The 14366-nt window shown below is 55.3% G+C and overlaps 1 protein-coding gene across 8 annotated transcripts in view; it reads left to right on the top strand.

Annotated features, from left to right (window-relative positions):
• The window catches only part of RIPOR3 (RIPOR family member 3), a 71855-nt gene that overhangs the window by 50789 nt on the left and 6700 nt on the right, over nt 1-14366 (top strand). For 2 of the 8 annotated variants that reach the window (XM_057529481.1, XM_057529479.1), the window contains exons 4-15: nt 87-165; nt 3194-3217; nt 3523-3579; nt 4274-4423; nt 4592-4655; nt 5003-5046; nt 5162-5359; nt 5439-5584; nt 7313-7487; nt 9017-9589; nt 12929-13059; nt 13979-14102. In XM_057529481.1, the coding sequence (XP_057385464.1) occupies nt 87-165; nt 3194-3217; nt 3523-3579; nt 4274-4423; nt 4592-4655; nt 5003-5046; nt 5162-5359; nt 5439-5584; nt 7313-7487; nt 9017-9589; nt 12929-13059; nt 13979-14102 (1765 nt within the window). Of the gene's footprint in view, nt 1-86; nt 166-3193; nt 3244-3522; nt 3580-4273; nt 4424-4524; nt 4656-5002; nt 5047-5161; nt 5360-5438; nt 5585-7312; nt 7488-9016; nt 9590-12928; nt 13060-13978; nt 14103-14366 lie in introns of those variants that run through there. The other 6 variants (XM_007185297.2, XM_057529480.1, XM_057529483.1 and 3 more) reach the window with 6 other exon arrangements.

Genomic DNA, 14366 nt, shown 5'->3' with positions numbered 1-14366 from the left:
GCCTCCTCCCTGGAACTCTGCTCATCTGCCTGTTTCTTTCCTTCCTCTGCTCCTTTTCCAACTCCGTTTCCTTGTTCTCCTCACAGGGAGTATCTGTGCGTCCAGCAGGCAGAGCTGGATTACCTGTCAGGACGCCACAAGGACACCCGCAGGAATTCCAGGCTGGTGAGACCCCTCCCGGGCCCTTCCCAGGCGAGCAGCCTTGGCTAGGGTTCAAAGATGGACCCTCCTTTACCCCGTTGCCTGCATCATGGGTGTGAATCTCAGTCTCGGAACTCAGAGGCCTAAGGAGTGGTCTTTATTTTTGATGAATGAACCTCACCTGGACCCGGATGAATTTAACCTCACAGACTGGTGGGAAGCTCCCGGCAGCCCCCAGCCCTCACATGGTGCAGCAGTTCACACATCTTTGGGCCACCTCTCTTTAGTTCTAGAAGTAACTGTAAGGTAGGCGGGTGTACAGACGGGTGTCTACGTTAGATGGCCCTATTCTGTAGGTCTTGGCCATCTGGGCCCCCTGCAATCAGGGTGGCTTACATGATGGCAGGAAATTGGATCAGGCATTGAATCCAGGGTGTGTCACAGTGGCCCTGACACCGTCCTTGATCAACCCTGCGTGTTCCCACAATGTCTGGCGGCTCTGCAGTTTTGCTGCCATCCGAGTGGCATCTTTGAGGCTGCCCTGGGCCCTGTCTAGCCCAGGATTCATCTGCTCTAGGCTTCTGCCACCCCCTTAGCAGAGCCAGATTTAGAAGAAACAAAAACAAAACAAATGCCACAAAAAAACAATACCAAAAACAAACCAAAAAAATAGGATGCCCAGTTAAATTTGATTTTCAGATAAATAACAAATCATTTTTCAGTATGTCCCATGCAATCTTCAGGACATAGTTATACGAAAAAAAAAAAGTATTCATTGTTTATTGGAAATTTAAATGTGACTGGGGATCTTGTATTTTTTTTTTTTTTTTTGGCCATGCTGTGCAGCATGCGGGATCTTAGTTCCCTGACCAGGGATCGAACCCGTGCCCCCTGCGGTGGAAGCGTGGAGTCCTAACCACTGGACCACCAGGGAATTCCCTGGGTGTCTTGCATTTTATCTGCTGGTACTGCCAGGACCCCACTGCTGGGTGCCTGCATCTCTCCAGCGGGGAGGCTCTTTCTTTTGCGTCTTGGGGAGTCCCTCCCAGTCCCCTCTTCTCTATCTGGCTGCTGCCTTGTGAAAACCCCTCCTGTCCTTAATTAGAACTTCTGGAAGCAGAAACCAGGAGCCCTTGATGTCTATGGTTTTCTCTAGCTCATTCCAGCACTGCTCCTCCAAGGGCCAAAGCAGAGAGCGGGCCACCGGCTTGATGGAGGGACTGCAGACACGAGGGGGTGGGGAATGAATCTATCAAAGTCGTGTCCCCCCACCTCTATATCCTGGCCCCAGCAAAGAAGACCTCGGGGGTCGACAGGGTGGGAGATGCAGGGCTCCCAGCCTGCCGGCCCACTTGGAGAAGCGAAGGCCGGGCAAGCTCAGTCATGCCTTGTCCTTGGTGGGCAGAGATGGGTCAGCGCAGAGGCGGAAGGAGGCGCTGCCTGGTTCCCGTCCCTTCGGAGCACTTGCCGAGCCTCCCTCTCTTGTGGGTGTGGCTGTTCTCACGTCCTCCGGTCTCTCTCTCTCTCTCTCTCTCTGTTCTAGAAGTAACTCTAAGGGAGGCAAGGTTTGTGTAAAGGTCTGTATGTGTTAGCTATTCCCATTTCATAGGTGGGCACACTGAGGCAGGGGAGGGGCAGCAACTGCACTGGGGCCACCCAGAGGGACGATGAACCTGGGGTCTGGTTCTCAGTTTCTGAGAAGCTGCTGTGCAGTTACTTTTCTTTCCAAAGCCTTGGGAACTTTCCTATTTCTTAATTTCTTGCATAGAGTTTTTTTTTGTGTGTGTGTTTTTAAAAAATATTTATTTATTTTGCCTGCGCCAGGTCTTAGTTGCAGCATGAGGGATCTTTTAGTTGCAGCATGCAAACTCTTAGTTGTGGCATGCATGCGGGGATCTAGTTCCCTGACCAGGAATTGAACCGGGGCCCCCTGCATTGGGAGCACGGAGTCTTAACCACTAGACCACCAGGGAAGTCCCCTTACATACAGTTTTAATTTCATAATCCTACACGTACAATGTCACATAAATGCATACGTAGGAAAACAGACGTTGGTGGGGGGGGTGGTTAATCCATCTTTTCCTTCTTGCTTGACTGGCTCCCATCCGCAATCTTCTCTGTCCCACCCTGTTTAGCCCTTGAGGACAATCTAGTCTTTATCTTTCCATATTTTCCTCCCTGGTCACACAATCATGGAAATATACAGATTGTGCATATAGAGTGGTTTGGTTAACAGCTGTCTTACAAAAATGAAATCACAACTTACGTACTCTCCCACGTCTTACTCCTTCTCCTTAGTGGATCTCCAACCTTGTGGAAGTTTGTCCAGGCTCAGATATAGTGACTCTAACCCACGTGGGCAAAGCAGGGCCTGTTTTGGAAATAAAGTTTATCCGAACACAGCCCACACCCATCATTTACATATTGTCTGTGGCTGCTTTCATGCTCCAATGGCAGAAACCATATGGTCTGCAAAGCCTGCAACATTTACTATCTGGCCCTTTATACAAAGATTCCCCCACCCCGACAATATGTTCTTTTCATTGGCTACACTGTGGCCCCCTGCAAATCCGGATGCGCCGGTCCGGATTTGCAGTTTCCTTAGACCTGAACGCCTGGGTGGTGCTGGCTGTCTCTCCCCACTCTCAGTTCCTCTGGTCATGGCTGAAGTCACCCCTTCAATAATCAAATTGCAATGCTTCCCCTCTTGTTGAGTTTACACCGTCCTTTACTCTTCATAACTACCCTATGGGGTAGGTGCTGTTGGTACCCCACTTTACATAAGGAAATGGAGGCTCAGAGAGGTAGAGAAACTTGCCTGGGACACATAGCTGGCAAATAGAGTCAGGCCTAGAGTTGCCTCACCCAAAGCCCATGTGTTTACTCATTCTTCCTGCTTGGCCTGGACCACAGCTTGCTGACTGCAGGCCTCAGAGGATGGAGTGGCCGCTGGCTTTTTGTTCTCTGAGCTCAGGCACCCCTGGGATGTAGCCTCATGGGTCTTGGAGGAGCACTGGAGTCCTGACTCCCTCCTTCCTCTCCTCCCCTGCAGGCTTTCTATTATGACCTGGACAAGGTGAGGGAAACTCCTGTCTGCACGTGGTAAGCAAGGTGGGCCGTGGCTGGGCCTGGCTGGATGAGAATAACGTCTTCGCTTGCATTCCATCCTCCTGGCTGTCCCATGGGAGGAATATTTGGGTTTCCTCCCCACTTTACACATGGGGAAACTGACGCTCAGCGATGCACCTTCTTTTGGGATGGTGAGGGGCTGGCCTGGCGTTGAGCGCAGCTCTGTGTGTCAGTACCTGGAGGAGGGTGGCAAGGGCTGGAGGGGGGAGTGTGGGCAGGCTACTTTTGAAGCATCTTCTCTTCTTCTGGGAGAAGCAAACACGCTCTGTGGAAAGGCACATTCGGAAGATGGAGTTTCACATCAGCAAGGTCAGCCTGGCTTCGGGGGTGTCTCTCGGCTTGCTGGGCCTCTGCTGGGTTAGCAGTGGCGGGGTGGAGGGACGTTCTCTGGGTGCCAGGTGGCTGGAGAGAGCCGAGGAGGAGCAGGGCCTGCAGGGGCTGAGCCCTGAGATGGGGATCAGGGGGTTGGGGTTAGAGGGCTGGGAATGTTGAGTCCCGCCACCCAATCATACAGATGGGATTGTAGAGGCCCAGAGAGGGACAAGGGATTGGCCCAGGGTCGCACAGCAAGTGCCTTAAGCTTTATATTCTGCAAACTGTTCCATGAGCTTGCTCTACTCCCCCAGGAGCCCAGTGGGTGGACAGAATATCACAAACCCACCTTCCCTGTTTCACAATTGAAAAATCGGGCAGGGAGAGGGGAAGCGAGGCACCCACCCGCCCAGTTCACTAGTTTTCACTGTGCACCCGCTGGGTGCAAGCCTCTGCCAGGTGCTAGCCTCTGCCAGGTGCTGGGGATGCGGAGCGGACGAGTCAGACGTGGTCCTTGCCCCGCGGGCGGACATTCTACGGGGGCGGGGCCAGTATGACGGGGCGGGATGGGACGGCCGGGGTGGGGTCAGCAGCTCGGAGGCGAGTGACTAGCAGGTCGGGGCCCCGCCCCTCGGCGTGGGCCACGCCTACTGGCCCGTGCGCCGCGCCCACTGGCCCGTGCGCCCCGCAGGTGGACGAGCTCTACGAAGGCTACTGCATCCAGTGCCGCCTGCGCGACGGCGCCTCCAACATGCAGCGGGCCTTTTCCCGGTGCCCGCCGAGCCGCGCCTCCCGAGAGAGCCTGCAAGAGCTGGGCCGCAGCCTGCAGGAGTGCACAGAGGTGGGCGGCGGTGGCGGGCAGCGCCGCGAGGGTCGGGCCGGTCTTGGGGCTCCCTGGGCCCTGAGAAAGCCTCTCTCTGCCCGGGGGCCTCTGTCTGGCAGGGTCTGTGCGTCCCCCGTGGCCGAGCCCGGGGGCAGGCGGTGAGCCACCTTGTGTGGGGCTTTGCAGGACATGTGGCTCATCGAGGGGGCCCTGGAGGTTCACCTGGGCGAGTTCCACGTCAGGATGAAAGGTAACAGAACAGGGCTGAGAGTGGCTGGGCAGGTGCCAGTGTGGAGGGAGCATCAGGCCTTCTCCGGGACCCTGGAGCTTGTGCGGAGGGTTGGTCAGAATCCCGGGGGTCCAGGCCCAGCCCTCGTTTCCACTCCTGTGACTTGTGACCTCGGGCAAGTCCTATCCCCTCTCTGAGTTGAAAGTGAGGGCCCAGGCCTGTCCACTGTCATCATCATGGCCTATCCCCCCCACCCGCCGAAGCTGATACCCACCCTGTGATGGGGGGCTCCCCGTGTGAGGGCCTGTGACCCATGGGGCAGGGACAGAGGAGAGTGGAGAAGAGATTAGCCCGTCTCTGTGTTCCAGGCTTGGTGGGCTACGCACGCCTCTGTCCGGGAGACCAGTACGAGGTACAGCCACGCTCCGGGCGGGATCAGTCCTCAGGGCTCCTCACCAGGCCTTTGGGAGTTGAGAGCTGCTGGCAACCAGGGCCCCAACTGGGTTTCTGTTCCCACCCCGACCCAGCTGGCAGGGAGGGCCCCCAGGCAGGGGGCAAGGGGGGCGGCTGACCCCTCCCTCCGTGGGCCTGGCCCACAGGTGCTCCTGCGCCTGGGCCGCCAGCGCTGGAAGCTGAGAGGCCGGATCGAGTCTGACGACAGCCAGACCTGGGACGAGGAGGAGAAGGCCTTCATCCCCACCCTGCACGAGAACTTCGAGATCAAGGTGGGTGGGGCTTAGGGGCGGGGCCAGGGCGCCGGGGGGGCTTGGCTCCGACACCACCCACAGCTCCCCATCCCCCCAGGTGACAGAGCTTCGGGGCCTGAGCTCGCTGGCGGTGGGCACAGTGACCTGCGACATCACCGACTTCTTCACAACCCGGCCGCAGGTCATCGTGGTGGACATCACAGAGCTGGGCACCATCAAGCTGCAGCTGGAGGTGCTGTGGAAGTGAGTCGGGGTAGCCGCCTTCCCCTGCCCCTGGCCCACTGCCGTGACAGGAGGCCGGCCCCAAACTCCCAGAGAGGAGGGGGTGGGGGGCTCGCCGGCTCCCCCTGGTGGCCTGACCGCGCCCTAGCATCCACCTTGGGCAGCCCTGCCCTCATCCTGCCCCCCAGACAGGCTGGGGCCCAGACCCTTCCCTGCAGCACTGCCCACCCTACCGCCCCCGCCCCTCTGAGCTTTGAGTCCCTTCTCACTTTTGACCCAGTGGCTGTTAAAGACCTGGCTGGGGACTTCCCTGCTGGTCCATTGGTTAAGACTCCACGCTCCCAATACAGGGGGCCCCGGTTGGATCCCTGGTCAGGGAAAAAGATCCCGCATGCCGCAACTAAGAGCCCTCATGCTGCAACTAAGAGCCCTCACGGCGCAGCTAAGAGCCCTTATGCCGCAGCTAAGAGCCCGCATGCCACAACTAAGAGCCCGCATGCTGCAACTAAGAGCCCTCATGCCGCAGCTAAGAGCCTTCATGCCGCAACTACGACCTGGTGCAGCCAAATAAATAAATATTAAAAAAATAAAATAAAATAAAGACCTGGGCTGGCCAGGACCCTTTCCAGCAGCCTCCTGGGCTGGGTTCCCGGGAGAAGCCTGTCTCTGCCCAGGAGGACTGGTTTTGCTGTGCCCACCTCATTCCCCACTGACCCCTGCCACTGATCAGGCATAACGCCGAGCGGTCACCTTGAGTCCTCCCTGGGCCACAGCCCACAGCCCCATGGATGGGGGACACTCATGAGAACGACCCCTGCCCAGGGTGGGGCTCTCCACCTTGCATGCCATTTCAGTGATCGCTGGTGGTTTCCACAGGTTTTGTTTTTGGTAGCAGAGCTCTTTCTCCCAAATGAAACCTTGGGTTTCGCGGAAATTCCCTTCTCCTCATTCCCCAGGGCAGGTGCTGCAGGAGCAAAGGGGCTGAGACGCACTTCCTCTACTCTGGTGCTTCTTCTGACCAGTTGGGGCCAGTCTCTCCTTTCTCCCTGGGGTGGGGTCCGAGCCGGGGTCACTGGAGCCACTGCTCTCTCCCCGGTGAGCTGGGTGAATCTGGACAAGTGACACCCCAGCTTCAGTGTCTTCATTTGTCTAGCGGGGCTGAGCACGCCTCTCAAGTGTATGGGGCAGGGGGCGGCCCAGCGCCATGCAGCCCCAAGCCGGGCAGGTCCAAGGACCCGGGTGTCCCGCTGGCCCGCAGCTGCCCCGGGCAGGCAGGAAAGGTGTCCAGGCGGTGCCTCTGAGCCTCAGGCCCTCGTGGCCAGGCTGGGCCCCAGATGTTGCGAGCTAGGCCTGTGTGCAGGGCAGCACGAGGCAGGGAGGGCTGACCCACGCCTGCCTGCTCCAAGGGCAGGCGAGGGCCACCGTGGATCTGCAGCCTTCCCTGTGACTGTGACTGGCGCCCCCTGACCGATGAGGAATCGGAGGGGGGCGGGGACGTGGTTAACCCAGAAGATGGCAGAGCTGAGTGTCCACCTCTGGTCTGCTGAGCTTCTCGAAAGGCCTCTAAAGGGGGATGTCGCTCACCTGTGTGGTGGCCGATTGCTGCCCCTCGCCATCTGGCTAAGGGCGCTCAGGGCAGCGGGCCTCCGAGAGACGTTGCCAAGAGGGTTGAGAACATGGATTTGGAGTCCCTCGGCTGTGCCTGCGCCTCCCCGAGCCTCCATCTCCTGGGTCCTGTCTGTGCTCCAGTGTCCTCTGGCCATCGATGACACCCTGGCCTCTGCTCTCCTCCAGCCCGTTTGATACCGAGAGCTTCCTGGTATCGCCCAGCCCCACGGGCAAGTTCTCCGTGGGCAGCAGGAAGGGCTTCTTATACAACTGGACACCCCCGAGCACGCCCAGCTTCCGGGAGAGATACTACCTGGTGAGTGCGCCTCACCGGGCAGGGGTGCAGTGGTCGAGCTGGGGTCGGGGCGGGGGGGACTCCCGGGGGGCCAGCACGTGGGGCTGGGCCGAGCAGCAGCAAGCTTTGGGCTCGGCCTCCCTTGTTTGGGGGTTATCCTGGGTGTTTTTCTGTACTTTCTCGCAGCCAACCCCTCCATTCTGGGGCCTCTGGACTTGGTTCTGGGCTTGGCTGGTTCTTCTGGATGCCTGGGATGGGGTTCTCTGGATGGTTCTACCACCCCAGCCATGACCTTGGCCTCCAGTCTGTTTTACCCTTTAGTATACGTTTCCAGTAGGTAATACCTTGACATCCTGTACAGTAAAATACCTCTTTCCTGTGACCTCCAGGGACCTGGGTCCCCTCCTTAGCACCAACTACTCTTGTCACCTTCCTCCATATTCCTCCAGAGATACTCCGTGCCGTCTGGGAGCAGATGCATCTTCCCCAGCCTTTATCCCACAGCAGCCCTTAACCTAGTGATGTACTGGACACTGTCATTCCCAGAGCGCTCCTCGTTCTTTGTTTGCACCGTGCAGCATTCCACATTTGGCTAAAAATCGCACTTTATTTAACAAGATATTGAGGTTCAGTTATTTGCTGTTACCAACGACGGGGCTGTAAATAACGTGGTACGCACGTCATCCCGCATGGGTTCAAGTATCTTCCCAAAGCAGGTGCCCCAGTGAGGGTCCAGGGACAGAGACAAAAACAAAGACATTCTGTCAAGCCCAGAGGGAGGGTGACGCTGAGCTGGATGAACCTGTCTCCTGCCTCTGGACCTTAGGTGGGGAAGGCAGCTTTATATGAGCTGGGCAACTTGTGCATTTAGAGGAAACGTGATTGTCTGGCCAGGGTGGTCCCAGTGTACTTTGGTTAAAAAATCATCTATGGTTAAGAGCATGGACTCTGGAGCCAGATGGCCTGGGGTCCAAATTCTGTCTATGCCTTTCATCTGCTGTGTGACCTTGGGCAAGTCATTCAACCTCTCTGGGCTTCAATTTCTGTATCAGAGAAATGAGAATAACAGCACCGCCCTGATGGGGCTTTGTGAGGGTTAAATGACTTAGTTAATGAGGAGTGCTTACAAGAATGCCTGGCAAAAACAGATGGTGCTGTCGGAACATCAACCATTATTATTTGTCTGGTTGGTGAGGGGGAGGGGTTCGGGTTTACGTCAGCTCGCCTGGATTAAAACTCTCGCACTTTGACCCTCGCCTGTGTGGCCTGAGGATGAGCCAGTGGCCACCCTCAGGGAGGTGTGGTGACGGTTAAATGAGGTCTGACTCAGAGACTGGGGCTGGAAAGGAGTGCACTAGAGGGGTGATGAGGGATAAGGGCAGAGAGGTGCCAGGCTCTTAGCACTTCTGGGCTGCCAGTCACCTTGGTGGACCTCAGTCATCCTGAGAATGTGGGTATGCAGAGCAAGGGTCTGTGGGGGAAGCCCTCTGGGGGCCTCGCTGTGATCCCTGGGGCAGCTGGTGAGGCTGCTCCTGCATCCCCCTCTCCAGTCTGTCCTGCGGCAGCCAGCACAGCAAGCCTTGCTGCTGGACAGGCCGAGGGCCGCCTCCGTCCTCAGCTGCCTGTCCGACGGTGACCTTCGGGGCCCTGGCCTGCGGAGCCGGAGTCAGGAGCTGCCTGAGATGGACTCCTTTAGCTCCGAGGACCCCCGAGACACTGAGACCAGCACAACGGCATCCACCTCGGACGTGGGCTTCCTGCCCTTGGCCGTTGGCCCCAACACCTCCGTTGAAGAGGGGGCCCAGGAGGACCCCCCGCCCCTGGGCCTCCTGCCAGAGGTGTTCCACCTGGCGGAGGGCTCGTTTGTGGAGCAGCCTGGGTGGAGAAATCTGGGAGTAGAAAGCCTCGACCTGCCGCGGGGCTCCCCCTTCCACAACCACGTGATCCCCGGAGGCCAGGAAGGCCACCATGAGGCAGAAACCGAGGATGGAGTGGATGGGCCCGGGGTGCCCCTCGAGAGGCCCCTGCAGGATGTCCTGGATTTACTGAGGTCCACGGACTCTGCGCCGCCCCAGCTCCGGGAGCTGGAGTACCAGGTCCTCAGCTTCAGGGACCGGCTGAAGGTATGTTTACTCTTTGCTGGGCGGAAGCCCTGCTTTGCTGATGGTGTGACAACTGGGAGTGTGAGATCCTGGGGCAGGGAGCCTGGGCCAGCATCCTGGCCTCACCCCTGTGTAACCCAGGTGGGCGATGTCTCCCCTCTGGGCCTCCATCTGTTCATCAGTCCAATGGGTGTAACAGCGGCTCTCAACGAGCTGGGAGGAGGATTATAAGAGGAAGTCGGGGCTCAGAGTGGACGACTTGCTCCACGTCCGGCCACATCCCAGCCCCATCTCACATCTTCTGACCTGGGTGGGTGGGGCTGCGGCTCAGCTTTAAAATCCCCAATTTGGGGCATTCTCAGGGTCAGAGCTGGCACTGTGGGAGGCCCCTCACAGCCACACACCCCACACCAAAACTTCTCCACAGGGCCCACGCCGGGGGCTGTCCTTGGGTGGCTCTCAGAGGTGCTGGCCTGGGCAGATTATTTTAGTTTTTTGGTTTACATATACAGATGTACATAAGCTAAAATGTATACTTATATATATACATACGGCACATATATACAGCATATATACATACAGCACCTACTTATACATCAATTTTTTTTTGGCCGTGCCCCAAGGCTCGTGGGATCTTAGTTCCCCAACCAGGGATCGAACCCGTGCCCCCTGCAATGGAAGCGCGGAGTCCTAACCACTGGGCCGCCAGGGAAGTCCCCAGACATCAATTACTTCATGGAACCACTGTCTTTTGTGTTCGGTTCACTGGCACTGAAATAGTTTAACAGCTCTCTTCAAAATTCGTTTCGGTTATTCCAGCCCTGACCCCACCCCCAACATTACAGTTCAGCACAGGTGAAAGTTTAATTTTTCACTTTATATCTAGTAACTTTAAAAACACGTTCGCCGTTTACCACTGCTGTGGTCTTTAAAAAGGACCTGCCAGAAATTTTCAAGAAAAAAATTTAAGAAGTAACGTCACCCTTTTTGTATTTCTTAGCAGCGTTAGTGTGTAGAACCATTCGGGTCGGCATGCACGCAGCTTCTGTCACATACCTGTATTTTGAAAAATACACTTTGCATAAACAACCTAAAGTAATACCGCAATAGGACAATAATTTTAAACATCTTCGAGGAACTTTTTTTTTTGGGGGGGGGGCAAACCAAGTTAGAACAATACAAATGATTATAGGCTATGGTGTTTAGTTTGACTTTTTCAAGAGAAATTATACACATAGGTATAGGTGTATAAATACACATATTTATATACATGTGTATATGTGAGGATTTACTTTTATACGTGTGTATATATATTTATATACACACAGTTAATTCTCACTATTCACAGATTCTGTTTTTGCGAATTCACCTACTTGCTAAAACTTGCTCGTGATGCTTTCGTGGTCATTCAGAGGCACGTGCAAAGGGGCAAATAATTGAAGTCACCTGATGTGCAAGTTCCCAGCTGAGGCTGAAGGAGATGACGCTCTTCCTTCTTTTCTCAGCTCATACTGTACCCAAGTGTCCTTTTCACCGAATATTTAGTGCTACGTTTTCCACATTTCTGTACTTATTTCTGGTGATTTCGCTGTTTGAAACAGCGCCCAGGTGCCAGGCTGAGGTGCTGGCCAGTGTTCCTGACGTGCCTTATGGAGGAAATGTGTGTGTTGGATAAGCTGTGTTCAGGCGTGAGTTAAAATGCCACTGGCCTTGGGTTTAGTGTATCAGCGGTACAGTGTCTATATTAAATAAGACGTCTTTAAGCAGACACACAGAAAACAAGGTTACATATTGATGGGTTGATGAAAATGTTGACCAGAGGCTCACGCCTCGGCATCTCCCCTGGGAGCAATGGTTCAGTTTCAAATCCAGAGGTCATGGTGACTTTACACACCGTAACTACCGTGAATAACAAGAGCTGACTGTGTGTGTGCGCATGCGCCTGTGCCTGCGTGTATATATATATATATATATATATATATATATATATATATATATTTTTTTTTTTTTTTTTTTTTTATTGGGCAAGGAAACCTCTGCAACTAATCTTATTCTTCTCTTGTTGCTCAAGGTTTTCTCTTTGGGCTCAACTTTCAGGACCCCAGTTCTGGCTCTTGGGGCAGCGTCTACTTGGGCTGTGCCTTCGGTGCACTTTGTGTGAGACGAGGCCCCTGGGGATGGGAATCAGCCACAGCGGACCCGCCACTGGGAGGCTCTGACGACACCCCCTCCCGCCGCCTCCCCCAGTCAGGGGCTGCCTTAAAACTACTCTCCTTCCACGTCTCCCCGGGAGAGGAGACACCTGGAACCCAGAGGCTCACCTAGCAGCCTCTGGCCTGGGTTGTTGGGAGTTGTTTGGCCTGACCCACGCCGTATTTAAAAAATAATTTGGAATTACTGGGTTGTATGGTAGTTCTATTTTTAGTTTTTTAAGGAACCTCCATACTGTTCTCCATAGTGGCTGTATCAATTTACATTCCCACCAACAGTGCAAGAGTGTTCCCTTTTCTCCACACCCTCTCCAGCATTTATTGTTTATACATTTTTTGATGATGGCCATTCTGACCGGTGTGAGATGATATCTCATTGTAGTTTTGATTTGCATTTCTCTAATGATTAATGATGTTGAGCATTCTTTCATGTGTCTGTTGGCAATCTGTATATCTTCTTTGGAGAAATGTCTATTTAGGTCTTCTGCCCATTTTTGGATTGGGTTGTTTTTTTGTTATTGAGCTGCATGAGCTGCTTGTAAATCTTGGAGGTTAATCCTTTGTCAGTTGCTTCATTTGCAAATATTTTCTCCCATTCTGAGGGTTGTCTTTTGGTCTTGTTTATGGTTTCCTTTGCTGTGCAAAAGCTTTTAAGTTTCATTAGGTCCCATTTGTTTATTTGTGTTTTTATTTCCATTTCTCTAGGAGCTGGGTCAAAAAGGATCTTGCTGTGATTTATGTCATAGAGTGTTGTCGATATTTAAAAACTGGGCAGCTCCCCACAAAGTCTAGATTTCCACTTTTTCTTGGAAAACTAAACAATCTGGCAACCTCAGGCCTCACACTCCGGGTGGCAGGTGGCCCTCTTGGGGTAGGGCCCTGCTCTCCAGCTCTCTCCTGTCATTTGCCCTGTCCCCGTGGGTGTTTGTGACTGGTGAGGTTTTTCAGATCTGCCCTCCTTCCAGCTGTCATGCCAGACCTTGTCACAGGCCGTTCAGGAGGGACCTCGGGGACGCGTCCCCTTGCCCGTCCCTGACGCAGGGGATGGCAGCCCTGCTGAGGGACGGTGACCAGGACGCCATTAGGGTGGGTGTGCTGGGCGGGTGGCCGGGCTGCCCTGAGTTCCGGCTGTCCGTCCGTCCGTCTGCAGCCCCGCGGAGCCCGCCGGGAGCACGCGTCCGCCGAGAGCCTGATGGAGTACATCCTGGAGAGCTTCTCCTTCCTCAGCGCCCACATCGCCCCACACGAGCTGGCCCTGTTTGGGGGCTCCCAGGGTCCCCGGTGAGTGCACCCGTCCCAGCGCGGCCCTGGTGACCAGCCTCGGGGCCAGGGTCTCCCACAGCCCCGCCCTGATGTCTGTTTTCTTTATTGTGGCCCCAGCCCCGCTCCGCACAGAACAGGTCCTCGGTGACCACTTGAGTGAACGAGGATACCTCAGCCTGGCCCTGAGCCTTCTGCCTGAGCGATGGGCTTTTTTTTTTTTTTTTTTAATCTTAAAAAATAACAATAGCGCACTCAGTAGGACCTCTGACCTCTGCGGAGCAATCGCCCAAGCGACCCCACTCCCCGTTCCTTCTGCACAACCGCCCGCCCTCACCTGTGACACCAACTGCGTTCTCGGTGAAGCAGCTCCCACCTGCCCACTCGCACTGGCCTGAGCGCTTCTCCTGCACCCAGAGCTCAGCAGCACAGAAGTGCGTGAACAGGCCACATTTCTCCTGTCTTCTCACGATCCCATGGGGAGGGTGTGGCATCTCCACCCTCCTCAGGGCTCAGGCTCAGCCCCTGCCCGGAGCAGACACAGTGCTGGGTACGCTTGTGTCTCACGCACCCCTCATGGCCCCGAGCTTGGGGTTCCTGCCCCCACTTTACAGATGAGTAAACTGAGACTAGGGGAGGCTGACTTATCCAGAGTCACAGAGCTAGGAATTAGTTGGAACCTTAGGCTTCTGCTGCAAATTGCACACCCTGCAAGGTGCGGGGGGGCCCCCAGTGCCATCCCAGCACCTGTTTTGAGTTGTTGCTACCTTTTGCTGCTTCTCCTTTTCTCTTAGTTTACTCCTCAGTTTAACTCCATCTCCCTGGGACCTGGAGTTGGCCTCCCTGATCAGAGCTCTCCAGAGAGGGAGGGTTTCCTCTACCCTTGGAGGGAGCTGAACTGCTAACCGAACGGTCACCAGTTCTTCTCAATTCAACTCAGAAAGGACAAGACTCCACCTCCACCGCCATTGCTGACAGCGTCGTGCAGGGAGCTCACGGCTGGTGCCCCAGAGCTGGACGTGCTGCTCACGGTTCACCTCCGAATCTGCAAAGTGCTGCTGCAGGTGGGTGAGGAATGGGGGAGGGTGGGGTGGGGTCGGGGTGGGGTGGCAGGTTCAAAGCGGGGGTGATGGTGGTGGTGCTGGTGAATAGTCATGGGGTCCTTATACAGCCCAAGCCCTAAACCGAAGGCAGTGGTTGTGTCTCTTTCAGTGGCAGATGCCAGAACTCCAATCCAAACTGACTCAACCGAAAGGAAATTTTTTGGCTCGTAGAATTGAAAGGCCCAGAGGTGGGCTTCAGGCCCAGCTGGATCCAGGGTTTCAAAC

Source organism: Balaenoptera acutorostrata, chromosome 15, assembly GCF_949987535.1.
Source record: "Balaenoptera acutorostrata chromosome 15, mBalAcu1.1, whole genome shotgun sequence".
In the NCBI taxonomy this organism is placed as follows: Eukaryota; Metazoa; Chordata; class Mammalia; order Artiodactyla; family Balaenopteridae; genus Balaenoptera; species Balaenoptera acutorostrata.
Note: the sequence above shows the minus strand (reverse complement) of the source record. Positions and strands in the feature narration are given on the sequence as shown.